This window comes from Staurois parvus, unplaced genomic scaffold (genome assembly GCF_062004578.1).
Source record: "Staurois parvus isolate SC_StPar_1 unplaced genomic scaffold, SC_StPar_1.0 ptg000059l, whole genome shotgun sequence".
Lineage (NCBI taxonomy): Eukaryota > Metazoa > Chordata > Amphibia > Anura > Ranidae > Staurois > Staurois parvus.
In genome coordinates this window covers 963,203-976,640 of record NW_028317855.1, presented here as the reverse complement: position 1 = coordinate 976,640, position 13,438 = coordinate 963,203, and the positions used below count along the sequence as shown (strand labels likewise).

Here is a 13,438-nt window from a genome sequence, read left to right as displayed (position 1 = left end):
TCTGTGGACCAATACAACCGTAATTCATTTCTTTTAGTAATGCCCACGTTGAGGGCTAGGCCCAAAAAAAATGTAAATTCGGAAACCGTAATGAGTTTCCATGCGACTGGTGCGGCAAAGTTTGAATTTGGGTTGGCGGCGATAAATTGTTGTGCATATAAATTGCTTTGATCCACAATAAACGCATACAGATATTCCGTGAAAAACAGCTCCAAAAATCAAGGGGAATAGTTAAATTTGCTATTCGCACCTGAATTCCGGGTTGGGCAGTGAATGGGGGAAGTACGGGTGCTGCAGAATTTGTGGGCTGTCAATCGGAATTTGCAAGCACATCCGGAAGGATACTAGGAGCTCTATGGGCCTGTGTGCAAATTCTTGGTGGCTGCAGGACAATACTTGTGTTTGCTACCGCACCGTACATATCCAGCAAAAAAATTTAAAAATCAAATTTCGTCATAAATTTTGTCCAAAATGTATTCTGCGACATGTCTTTGCTAAAAAAAAATTCCAATACTTGTAAATTAATTGGTTTACGTTTAAGTTATAGCGTCTACCAATGGCGGGAAAGATACTGGGATTTTTTTTTTTATACTAATGGCGGTGATCAGCGACTTATGACAGTGATCAGCGACTTATGACAGTGATCAGCGACTTATGACAGTGATCAGCGACTTATGACAGTGATCAGCGACTTATGACAGTGATCAGCGACTTATGACAGTGATCAGCGACTTATGGCGGGACTGCGGTGGACATTTTGACACTGGGGGGAACTGACCTGGGGTGACTGACATCCCCAGTGATCAGTGCAAAAAAAAAAAACACTGACACATTAATGGCACTGGGGAGGAAGGGGTTAACTTTTTTAGGCAATGAAAGGGTTAACTGTGTGAGGGGAGTGTGTTACTAGGGGGCGGGGGGTGTGCGCTTCACAGGAACATGCTGATCCCGAGAGACAAACTCCTCTCAGGATCGGTATGTTAGGAGCTGACAGGGAGCAGAGCTGCATCGTAAACAATGCAGCTGTGCACTGTGGGGCACTGGTTGCTGGCAATCGTCGGGACCCGGCAGGTAATGACCGGCCGGGACCCGGTGATTGACACGCGATCGGCGGGATGGGTAGGGCGAGCGCGTGCTCCCTACCCGTTTTGCAAAATGACTTTTTAAAACGTGATTTTGCCCAGCGGTGCCACCTTGTAGCCATTTTTCTACAGTGGCTGGACGGCAAGCAGTTAAAGGTCAGTACAGAGGACTCTCTTTACATCTGGTGAAAGAGAGATCTACTTCACATACAAAAAGGCTTCCTAACAGTAAGAGGGGATTAGATTCCCTCAAGAACTAGTTTTTGGCCAGTTCAGTAGGTTGTTTTAAAAACAGTATCCAGTTCATTTAGGAATGCATCCAGCTCTATTTTTTAGAGGTAACAATGCCTGAGTAGTTAAACCAGAGAATATCCAATTGCCTCCTGTGGGATCAGGAACAAATTTTCTTGTTCCATTGGAGCGAATTGGACCATGCTTTATTGGGGTTTTTTGGCCTTCCTCTGGATATAGGATGAGTATATGATAGTGTATATTCTATTTGTGTGGGGTTTTTTTTTTTTTCAAACTGATTAACTATGTAACCATGAAAACTTTATTTCAAATCACTAGAACTGGTCCCCCAATGTCTGCGGGGAGTATCGATCTCTGTAGTCCCAAATTCTCACTTTTTTTTCTTCCTTCTGACCTCACATCACCACTCGCTCCTGGAGTGACATCAGGGAGGACCAGTTCCACTGATCAGATATAAAGTTTAGCAGCATAGGCACAGCTAAAAGGGGAGAATTTACTGTTTTCCTTTACAGGTAAGAGGGCTTTAAGGCTACTTTCACAATGATTGGTAGCAAAAACGCATACATATTTTTGCCTCGTTTTTACCATGCTTGCGGTGCGTTTTTTTTTTCACAAGACATGTGACTCAAAAACTCAATACTGGTGCGTTTTTGCCATGTTTTCCATTCATTTTAATGTGGACGTGTGTTTTTTGGTTTCTGCAACTTGGGCTTTGAAGCAAACCTGTTGCTATGTCCTGCATAGACAAAGCACAGGTTTGCTGTTACTTATTGCTTTATACATCTATTCCTGATCAAAGTTGTACCCCTTTTCCTGGTCAGGTTAACTCAAAGGACCATTCAAAGCTATGTTAGATCTCTATAGTTAACTTTTGTTATTTTTTTTAACTTTTAAATATAGTTGCACATACTGTATAAAGCAATCTATGACCAAACCTCTGCAAAAATGTATAGGGCAGCAGAAATGTAGAACACCACACTTGGTAACTGTGACTATGCAGACAACTAGACAAGAGCATCATCATTAAGATGATTAATTTTTGAAACCAAAGAAAAAAAAACAAAAATGCAATGTATGGTATTTTACATGCAAAAAACTGTAGCAATGTTGGGGTGTTAAGAAGCGCTATAAATATGCACCACCAATTTTTCCTATGCATTCATAATGCATATAAATCACATTACAATGGAGTGAACAAAACTCCCTGATTTTAATATATAATGAAGACTAACAAATTCTTGTTTTCAGAAAAACACAACAAAAAACTGGGTTATGACAACCTTGTGCTAGTAGTTCTTCTCCAAGTTGAATTTCTTCAAGGAAAAACTTCTGAACAGCCTCTGCATCTTTAAGGTCAGGTAACTGTAAGAAGATTCAAAATTTTACTTCATTAACCATTTGAATACCGGGCAATTTTACACCTTCCTGCCCAGGCCATTTTTCAGGTTTCAGCGCTCTCACACTTTGAATGACAATTGCGCGGTCATACAAAACTGTACCCAAACTAAAATTTTATCATTTTCTTCACACAACTAGAGCTTTCTTTTGGTGGTATTTAATCACCACTGGGGTTTTTATTTTTTGCTAAATTATCAAAAAAAGACCGAAAATATTGAAAAAAATACACGTTTTTCTTTGTTTCTGTTATAAAAGTTTGCAAATAAATAATTGTTCATAAATTTAGGCCATGATGTATTCTGCTACAGGTCTTTGGTGAAAATAACCCAAATTAGGATGTATTTTTTAGTTTGTAGGAAAGTTATAGAGTTCACAAACTATGGTATAGATCTGAATATTGATCAATCCCGAAGTACTGACGGCCAATCTAATTTCTTGAGGTCCAAGAATGTCAGAACAGTACAGATACCCCACAAATGACCACTTTTTGCAGAGTAGACAGTCCGACATACTTCATAAGAAGTTGCATTTTTTTTGTCATAATTTTTCGGAAAATGAAAAAAAATGCAAAAAATTATTTTTAATTTTTTTTTTTAACATACTGTCACTAGTGCAGTACAGCATCTTCATATAACTGGCATGGCGGTGATCAGGGACACTGACTGGTGTCAGTATGAAAAAAAAAAAATATATATATATTTTATTATTTTTAATACTTTTTTTTCTTTTTTTTAAAGATTTTGTTTTCATATTTCACTATGTCCAAAGTAGTACAATGTTACCATAGTACTACTTAGGAAAAGTGATCAGTATTTTTTTTTTTTTTTTTTTTTTTTTTTTTTTTACACAATTTGCTTATAGCAAAGAATTACTTTGCTATAAGCAAGCATTTACCTGAATGACATAGATTCATTCAGGGTTTTTTTTTTTGTGCTTAGCTGTGATTTGGCCACAGCTAATCACATGACATGTGCATGTGGTTAACTGTGACCAATCGCAGCTAGACAGTAGTATACAATGGATGGCATGAATGAAGCCATCCATTGTATACAACTGTCATGTGACCTGCTGTGATTGGTCACAGCCGGTCACATGGTACCAGCAACGGAGCTGATACTCAGATCTGTCATCGGCCATGTCCGAGGTACACGGCCGGTGACAGATTGCGCCGCTGCGTGGCTCTGCAGGAGCACAAACTGTGCATGTGCGGGAGGACTCCATTTGGCGTCCAACCCGGAAATGCAGTACATTTTGCCAGCCGCCTTTTGGCTATTGGCCGGGCGTGTACTGGTTAAAGCGATATTAAAAGGCAACTCATAAAAAAAAAAAAAAAAAAAAAAAAAAAGCAAAAATGCAGAAACATGTCATACTTACCTTCTCTGTGCTGCTCTGCTTACCTGTTCCCAAGCCGCTTACCTGTCCATTCACACAGAGCCATATTTCAGCCCCGCCCCCACTGCTCATTTTATTGTATTGTGTATTGTATTACAGTGTCTCCACTCAGGGTGAAAGGGGCATAAAAGCACCTTTGGACAGCTGCACAGTTAACCTGGGTGGAGGGGAGTATTAGACATACAAGCAGATTTTGATACACTAAAAACCGAAGCTAAACTCAAGCTACTTTATAAGCAGTTACATTTTCTTTCCTTTTTGGATAAAAGTTTTATATAAAAGCTGATCATTGTATGCACTCCTGTCAGTAGTAAATGGTTTGTATAAATCCAATAATTGCTACATCTGCAGGAGAGCTTGCTCCGTTGAAAAAACAACAGACGCGCGGCCCAGATCACCAGGTGAAAATAAAAGGAATAAAACCTATAAAAAGAAAACTAATACAGCCATTACATCTAAGAATTTATGAGCCGCAATATAATAAAGGTTTCCTTTTGGGTTTAAAGGACAAGTTCACCTTTGGGAGCATGTTACATGTTCCACCCGTTTTTCCTGTTTTTAGGGTGGAACATGTAACATGTTCCTATAACTGCAGCTGCACTCACTGTCTGTAGACAAAACAGGAAGCGAGAGGAAATCCCTCCAAAGTATGGGAATCTCGTCAACAGAACTAGCATCCATGCTGGAAAATTTCCTCTGTATTTGTCTTCAGTAATGCTTTAAAGTACTGTATATGTACAAAAAATATTTTTTTCAATAAATATCATGCCCCTAATTATTATCAATTGTTACCAATATAATAACGCAATCAAAATATATGATTTAAAACAAAAATATGAAAAAATAAAATAAAAATATATAGGTAAATACAATACAAAAAACAAAAAGTCACTAATAACCACTTATTGCTGATAGTCCCAAAATATGATGTGATCCAAAAACAATTGTGAAAGTCAATGAATCATATTCCCCTGATGAAGCCGCGTGACCTGCGGAGTAACGCGTAGGGGTAAGGCTACGACGTCACTACACACCCGTGTATACTATGTGTGCGAAGCACACAGCAATCTGCAGTTGTTTTTAAACATAGCGGTTTCTTATCTTACTGAACGTGAGTGTAATTGGGCACGCAATAAAGCCTTTTAACCTTAAAAAAGATAAGACACTATGTCTGCATTTTTTCTCACCGAGGGATACCTAAGGAGGAGATAAATAGCAGGAGTGAAAGATCCCTGTGGGGATAGTGGCAAGAAGGATAAGAGCATTGGGAAGCAATTAAGGGATACCCACCACTCTTCACACGGTGCAACAGAATATCTAAAGTTCCATATGTGAACAAAAAGCGGAGTAAGCCTGTCCACAGGCTGAAAAGGAGGTGAGCGCATAACCTAATCACAATAAGGAGTCATTGGGAAACACAATCCCTTATATTTTGATCACGTTTATTGGGATTTATCACTTTTGTATCAATAGAATCAATTTCATTGACTTTCACAATTGTTTTTGGAACACATGATATTTTGGGACTATCAGCAATAAGTGGTTATTAGTGACTATGTTTTTTGTTCTGTATTTACCTATATAATTTATTTTTTCATATTTTTGTTTTTAATCATATATTTTGATTGCGTTATCATATTGGTAACAATTGATAATAACTAGGGGCGCGACATTTATTGAAAAATATTTTTTTTGTTATGCACACGATATGAGGATGTGTTTCGTGTCAGCGAACCTTATCCGATTACATTAAGTGGCTCACAAGTAATATTTAAATCTAACTGTATATGTACAGCCATGTTTTGAATATAGTAGGGAAGGTTGAGAAACACTTAAGAATTTATTGCTGTAAATTCCCCCTCTAGATAGATTCTCTCTTGGTGGGCATCGGCAGAAAGGAACCTAAGGTGAAGGGAAATATTTCAATGAGACACCCATCCCAGTGTGAATACTTACCTTTGACTGACCAGCTCTCGCTTTAGCAATTTTCTGTTTTCTCCTCCCTGCAGAAAAAAAAAAAAAAAGTGAAATACAGTTAAGATGAAGACAAAATTAAAATAATGTACACCTTAAACCACTTGACCCACGCAGAAGGTTTTAGCTTCCCCTTCATGACCAGGGCATCTTTTGCTATTCAATACTAGTTTTGTCTGTATTTGGACATCTTCAGGAAGCTTCCAATTATAGACAAAAGTAGATGAGGCAGTGTTCCTCAGCTGATACATCACATCCTATCCCTGGAGCACAAGCCAGCTTCTGGCCCCTGCGGGGTGGCAGCCATTCTAACCACAAGTACTCTATGTACCTGGTGTACATGTAAGTGTGGTGCAATTGTAAGGTTTTGTATGGTTTAATAATGTCGGCTGCTTTGCGCAATTAACATTTTCCTTGATACTGTTTGAGTGATGGTGTGTTGCATTGGAAGAAATTGCATCCTGGTACATATGAATGGTCAAGTTGGTGACGAGATACACAGTGGGTCTAACCAAAAAAGTGCAGCGAGACCCATCTAGTAATAGAAGATCCATCCATTGTGGTGGGTGTAAATCCATGTGGGGTCAGCTGGAAGTGATCACCTGTTTAATCGGTTACTAATGGCACAGGCACCTGTTCACCTATCTTTTGGTTTTTAAGCAACAATTGTTTGAATGGGACTTACTGACACATTGGCCATTAGTTGTATTTTCTGGTGTTTACATATTTTTTGCACCTTTACATGTGGCAAACCGTTTAGTAACTATGATTAACATTTTTGGCAGTACGGTCTATATACACATTTAAAGAGTACACAAATGTGGAAGTTAGACACATCTTGAAGATTGCAGAAGCCATAATCACATTCATCTGTGTTTCCTTATTTTTGGTTTTGCCTGTGGCTCAGAGTTTTCATTGTTATTTGCTGTTAAAAGTAAACATGTACTCTCACAACATTTTTGTCTGAATGAGGACAATTAAAGACGTCTGCTACTACTGCTATTAGTCTACTCCTTTCCACCACTTAGATCTACTTTGTTACTGGAGGCCAGTTTAATTTGGTTTCATGGTTAAGCCCTGTCGAACTGCAATTTCAAGGCCCGATTATGGCAATTTTTATCAATATTCAATACTGTTGATCTCGATTTTTAAAACATGACTTTTTTTATGTGCTTAAACTGATAACACACAAACAATTCTCATTTTTTGGAACCAATATAAATAAAAAAATGGTAGGGTGCTTGCTTAAGCCATTATGTTATCCATAATGACAAACAATCAAGTGGTGTATAAATCAACTTAAAAATCCAATAATGTGCAGTTTCCCCATGCCACACTGTGACATGTGAATCATTTAGGTGAATACTTAATATCAAAGCAAACTCCCAGCTTCTTTACCACTTGTGCGAGTAGAAGGAATGCACGCTCACCAGAGGATTTTAACCACTTTTTACAGGTAGGTCAAACAACGCTACGTCTCCCAAGAATTCTCTCTCTTTAACCACTTTCCCTCCGCCCTATAGCAAAAGTATTGCTACAGGGTGGACAGGCTGCGCAAAATCACATGTATATATACATGATTTGCTTTTAAGGTAGGAGCCGCTACTGGTGGCTAGGAATGTCAATCACCGGGTCCCAGCCGGCAATTCCCGGCCAGCACTTGGTGATCGTCGGGTAAACCTGACAGGGGAGACTACACAGGTTTCTCTCCTGTCAGCATGGACATGCTGTTTTACCGCAGTCCCGCTATAAGTCGCTGATCGACGCCATTACTAGTATATTAAAAAAAAAAAAAGAAGAAGAAGAATTCCAGTACATATACCGCCATTTGTAGATGCTAGAACTTTCACATAAACCAATTAAATTTAGACGTACTGGGATTCTTTTTATTTATCTAGCAAAGGCATTTAGCAGAATACATTTTGGCCTAAATTTATGAAGAAATTTGATATTTCAAATTTTTTTATTGGATAGGCTTTATAGCAAAAAGTCAAAAATATTTTTTGTTCAAAAATGGTCAGTCTTTTTGTTTATAGCTCAAAAAAAAAAAAATGCAGAGGTGATCAAATACCACCAAAAGAAAGCTCTATTAGTAGGAAAAAAATATAAATATAATTTAACGCAGCACCGTTTCACAAAACAAATGGCCTGGTCAGGAAGGGGGGGGGGGGGGGTAGTAGATCCTCTGGAGGGCAAGTGTTTAAGGTGATCACCAGATCTTCCTTCATAACGTTGGCTCACTCAGACTCCGTGATAAAGTAGGAGATATCCATTTAAAAGAATCTTAGTAAGTGCGCATGCGCGGTCACCGGGATCAGTTGTCCCAGCGATAGCTCCGCACACCTCCGGCGCCGATAACAGCCCATATAAGGGCATAGTGCACACTAGCTCCCGGGCACCCCCCCCAGACCTGGAACGAACCTCGGGCACCCGCAATATGCCGGGAAAACCAGCGGTGCAGAACCGTGTAGGCTCCCAGATGTTGCTCCCTGCGGGGACTGGGAGTCCAAGATGGCGCTCGGATCGGCGCCCGCGGCTCCTAGTGCCTCCTCTGCCTCTCTCACGGCAGCACCTCTCCCCCAGAGGGAGAAAACGAGCACCTCATCCCACACTGGACTGAGGACTGCAACAGCGTCACCAGCTGGGGTGAGGGACTCCCTGTGGCCCCCCCGGTCACCTTCCAGCCCTGTACCACCAGAGTCCCAGGCTTCGGCCTGATCCTTGGGCCGCGACTCCCATGCCTCCTCGCCATTGAGCGAGATCGCTGCCATTTTTTCCAGCCAGCATAGCGGTCCAGAACCCGCAGATGACAGCCCGGCCTCCTCGCCAACAATTCCTCCTGACCTACTACTATATTCAAGTGACGCGACCTTGATTGCTCGGTTCGCGGATCTTCTGCAACGCGAACTGGATAGAGCTACCTCAAAATTGGCGGCTGACCTTAAGCAGGATTTTCAGGCCTTGGGCCAATGGCTGGACAGTATCGAGGCTAAAGTTGATGCGACAGCTCATAGTGTCTCCCAAAATTCCAACATGATCACCGACTTGCAAGATCGCCTGGAGGAAGCATACTCTAAAATTGATGATTTGGAGAATCGGGCCAGGCCAGACTCCCCGAGTCTGTTAAGGAGCTCACTAGCTGCGCACACACCCTCATGCGGTCTGCTTTGCCCGACATTGATGACCTTCATCTTGAGATAGATCGTATTCACAGGGCATTGATTCCCCCCCCCCCCCGGCAAGGGGGGCCCCCTAGAGATATCATCGTCAAGCCTCATTTTTTTCAGGTCAAGGAAGCGATTATGCGATATGGCAGGGAGAATCTGGACCTGGAGCTTACGGCGCACAAGATACAAATCTTTGCTGATGTCTCTCTGGCCACTATCCAGAATCGGCAATCCCTCAAGCCACTACTCTATCTCTTAGTTCAGAAGGGCATTAGAGATCATTGGGCCTACCCTTTTCGCCTGCAGTTCACTCTTAATGGAAAATCCTATGGGTTTGCTACGTTCCAGGATGGCGAGGAGTTGCTGCTTCAGCTGGGTGTTATCTCTCGCAGTCCGGCATCCCATTCCCCTACGGGATCGGCTTCTCTACCTCCGCTGCTCCAGCCATTGTGGGCTACACCAAACTCTAAGAAGAAGAAGAAGAGGTCACGGAATCCACCTGGGAAGATCTCGAACTCCCGTGTCCTTTTGGGGACTTTTCACTGTGCTGCTTTGATTGGTGGTGGCCTCCCTGTGGCTCCTGCGAGCATTGGCTGCTGCTGCTCTGCTGGTGTGGGGGCATTGTCTGGGGGGGGGGGGGGGGGTGACCTGGGGATTACTTTACATCTGTTTGCTGAATGCCATTTTAGGTGATTCAATTGTTTTGTTCAATTGTTTTATTTTTCTGCACTAAACTTTCAATTTATTGCTGATGGGTTTCTGCTACTGTCGGTGCCGGAGAGTGTCTTTGCGCTCTCACTGACTGGAAGACTCTTCCCCGAGATCGCTTCTCTGGGCAGATCCATTCCACTACAGGGCTATTGCTCTGTATTTCCTGGTGCATAGTCTGAACTATTTATATAGTAATGCTTTGTGTAACATGGTTACTTGACATGCGGACTTTTGTGTTCCGAATGTCTTATCCTCTCTTTCTCCAATTTTTCTTTGTCTTTTTTTGTTTTCCTCCAGGGTCAGCTGGCAACATTTAGGGACTCTTAGGAACATTTTTCTCTCTTCAGGAACGTAGGGTCTCCATCCTACTTAGCTCCTTAATTATTTATAATGTCTTCCCTACGGTCAACTAGAAGGGGTATTCGTCTAATTTCTCACAATGTTAAGGGGCTTAATTCCCCCTCTAAACGCATACAGGCTTTTAGTTCGTGCCACTATCTTGGGGCAGATATAGTTGCCTTACAGGAGACGCATTTTCCCCCCTCCTCTCCACGCTATATCCATAAAAAATTACCATGTCTGCTTTTTTGCTAATGCTACAGAGAAAAAAAAAAACGGGGGTGGCCCTTTGCTTTTCTCGCCAACTGTCCTTTACCGAATCCAAAATTATCCGGGACAGGGAGGGGCGATATCTCCTGGTGAAAGGCCACTTGGGAGGACACCTAATCACTTTTGTAAATTATTATACTCCAAATACCAATCAGGTGGAATTTTTTTAATCCCTGCTCAGCACCCAGGTCGGGGAATTCGAGGGTGATGTTATTGTGGCTGGTGACTCCAATCTAGCACTAGACCAGACTCTGAATCGTTCCCAAACCGTCACGCTGCAGCCTCCTTCTAGACGGAGCCGTAAGTTGGCCCAACTATTATATCATTGTGACTTTATTGATGCATGGAGAAAGGCTAATCCCACTTCTCGAGACTACTCCCACTACTCCAGGGCTCATAACAGTTATTCCCGTACTGATCATATATATTTCTTCAGACACATTCACTCCCCAGACTTCTTACTGCTAAAATTTTCTCCACGCCCTGGTCTGACCATGACCCAGTTTCTATAACCTTGTCGTCCGGGACACCTGGTAGGACGGCTTTTCACCGGCGTCTTAATGACTATTTTGGGTAACCTCTCTCATTGTCATGATATCTCACATTTGCAAGCATTCTTTGACTTCAATAAAGCAGAGGACACGGACCCGGCGATTAATTGGGCAGCTCATAAGGCCTCAGTCAGGGGGTGTATTATTCAACTTTCTTCTTGTCTTAAAAAAAAGCCCGAAATTACCTACTTACCGTTAAACTCAGTTATACACTGACCTGGTTGCTCAACATAAGCAAAATCCCAGTCCTGATTTGTTACTTAAACTTGACCAGGCCCGACTGGAACTCAATTTGTGTCTTACTACCATTGCTGACAAACAACTTTGTTGGTCTAATCATAAATTCTTTATTTGGAGGGACAGACCTGGCACTTTGTTAGCACACAAGCTGACTCCCAGACATTCCCAGACGGCTTTCCCCAAACTCAGATTGGATAACGGTTCGTTATCCCAGGACCCTAGTAACATCCTCCACAAATTTCATTCTTTCTACTCTAAACTTTATAGCTCGCCCAAAGGGGGTTCTTCTTCGTCTCTTGACACCTTTTTGGGGTCCGTTTCGCTTCCCCCCCTCCAGGAGACCCATAGCGAGATGATGGAACGGCCTATTTTATGTGAAGAAATCGGGAACGCGGTGAAATCTCTTGCCTCTCATAAGGCCCCAGGACCGGATGGTCTTCCCAATAATTAATATAAAGCTTTCCATGATATTTTGATGCCCCATATGGCCCTCTACTTTAACTATTTGCGGGACAGGGGAATGGTACTCCCAGATGAAAAAGCATTCATCAGTGTCATCCCCAAGCCTCTCACGGACGCCGCTATGGTTTCCAATTACCGGCCTATTTCCTTAATTAATTGAGATTTAAAGATTCTTACTAAGATACTGGCCCTACGTCTCCATAAATTTTTGGCCCCATATATTCACGATGACCAGTCAGGATTCATAAGCGGTCGACAAACATCGGACCAAATTCGACGGACTATAGCTTTGCTGTCAGCGGTGCAGTCCAATTGGGACGGGTCTTCACAGAGGGAAATTTTACTACTGTCACTGGATATTCAGAAAGCATTTGACAGTCTGTCTTGGGACTGACAAAAAACCTCCTACCCTATAACCGTAAGCTGCCGACACTAAACTTATACCCAAAATAAGTGAACAGTGAAATAATATATAAAAGTGCAGCGCTAAATTAATATAAATTTCTAATATATGTGATACAATATAAACTCAATATACCCCTCCACATAAATCCAAAATACTCAATACATAAAGTGTCATGCATGTATTCCCTCATAGGGAAGATCTAGCGAAAAAAGTGACAAATATCGTAAATAATACTACTACAGTGATAACACACACATATAGTGCACAAAAAAGATGAACGAAGGTTCAAATATGAAAAAAAGTCCAAAGTAGTAATAATACTGATGATGCAGTGCTCAATAATGAGCTAACACTCCACTCTTCATGCAAAAATCACGTGCAGTGTGCGTGATTCACACGTGACAATCCTTAACGGCCAAAATGCCTCCACACCTCCTTCCTTAGACCCCAAGGGGCCAGAACGCTTTCAGGATCACACGATCCTATCAATATGGCTCACTCTGTAGGTAACACCTTCCACCTCCAGCGTCCACCAGTTTAGCAGCCAGCTCCTCCCAGGGTCATAGTAAGACACAAGCAGAGACCCTCCATAGCGCAACCAGTAATTTATTTGTTTGGTAATAGGTTCAAAAAATGAATTTCCACTCACATAAGGACAAATGTTCCAGCCTCCTACCACATGCTGTGGGTGTACTGCATGGGTAATACACAGGGTGATCCAATATAGCCCCCACACCGGAAATGATGTCACCGCGTTTGCTGGAAGCTCCTCCCAACGTACCGACGCGCTGCGTCATGTCCAACACGTGACTTCATCAGGTATATTAGAAATGTATATTAATTTAGCGCTGTCTTGGGACTGTTTCAGACGTTAGACAAATTTGGGTTTGGCCCTCATTTTACAAAGCTGTTACGGGCCCTATATTCTACTCCGTTCGCTCAAGTTTTGTCAGGGCAGGAACACTGGAATGGGCAGGCAGGCCTATGGTACGGTCACGCTGCGACTGACGACAGCCACTACCCACAGACCAGAGTCCCTCAGGGCGCGGAGTCTAAGCCCCAGGCTACCCTTCACCAGGGCCCCTGATGGTGGGGATGGACTTGACGCAGCCTGAGACCAGGTCGCGGCCCCCAAGTGACCCCAGCTGTGATAACGACTGCCGCCAATGGCGTACAGCTGGTGGGAGCTAGATG

The 13,438-nt window shown here is 42.2% G+C and overlaps 1 protein-coding gene across 2 annotated transcripts in view; it reads right to left on the bottom strand.

Annotated features, from left to right (window-relative positions):
- TOMM20 (translocase of outer mitochondrial membrane 20) overlaps positions 1-13,438 on the bottom strand; it is a 56,240-nt gene that overhangs the window by 26,734 nt on the left and 16,068 nt on the right. For both annotated transcript variants that reach the window (XM_089668531.1, XM_089668532.1), the window contains exons 2-3: positions 6,081-6,127; positions 2,615-2,696 (exon numbers count right to left, since the gene is read on the bottom strand). In XM_089668531.1, coding sequence (XP_089524657.1) covers positions 2,615-2,696; positions 6,081-6,127 — 129 coding nt within the window. The remainder of the gene's footprint in view (positions 1-2,614; positions 2,697-6,080; positions 6,128-13,438) is intronic.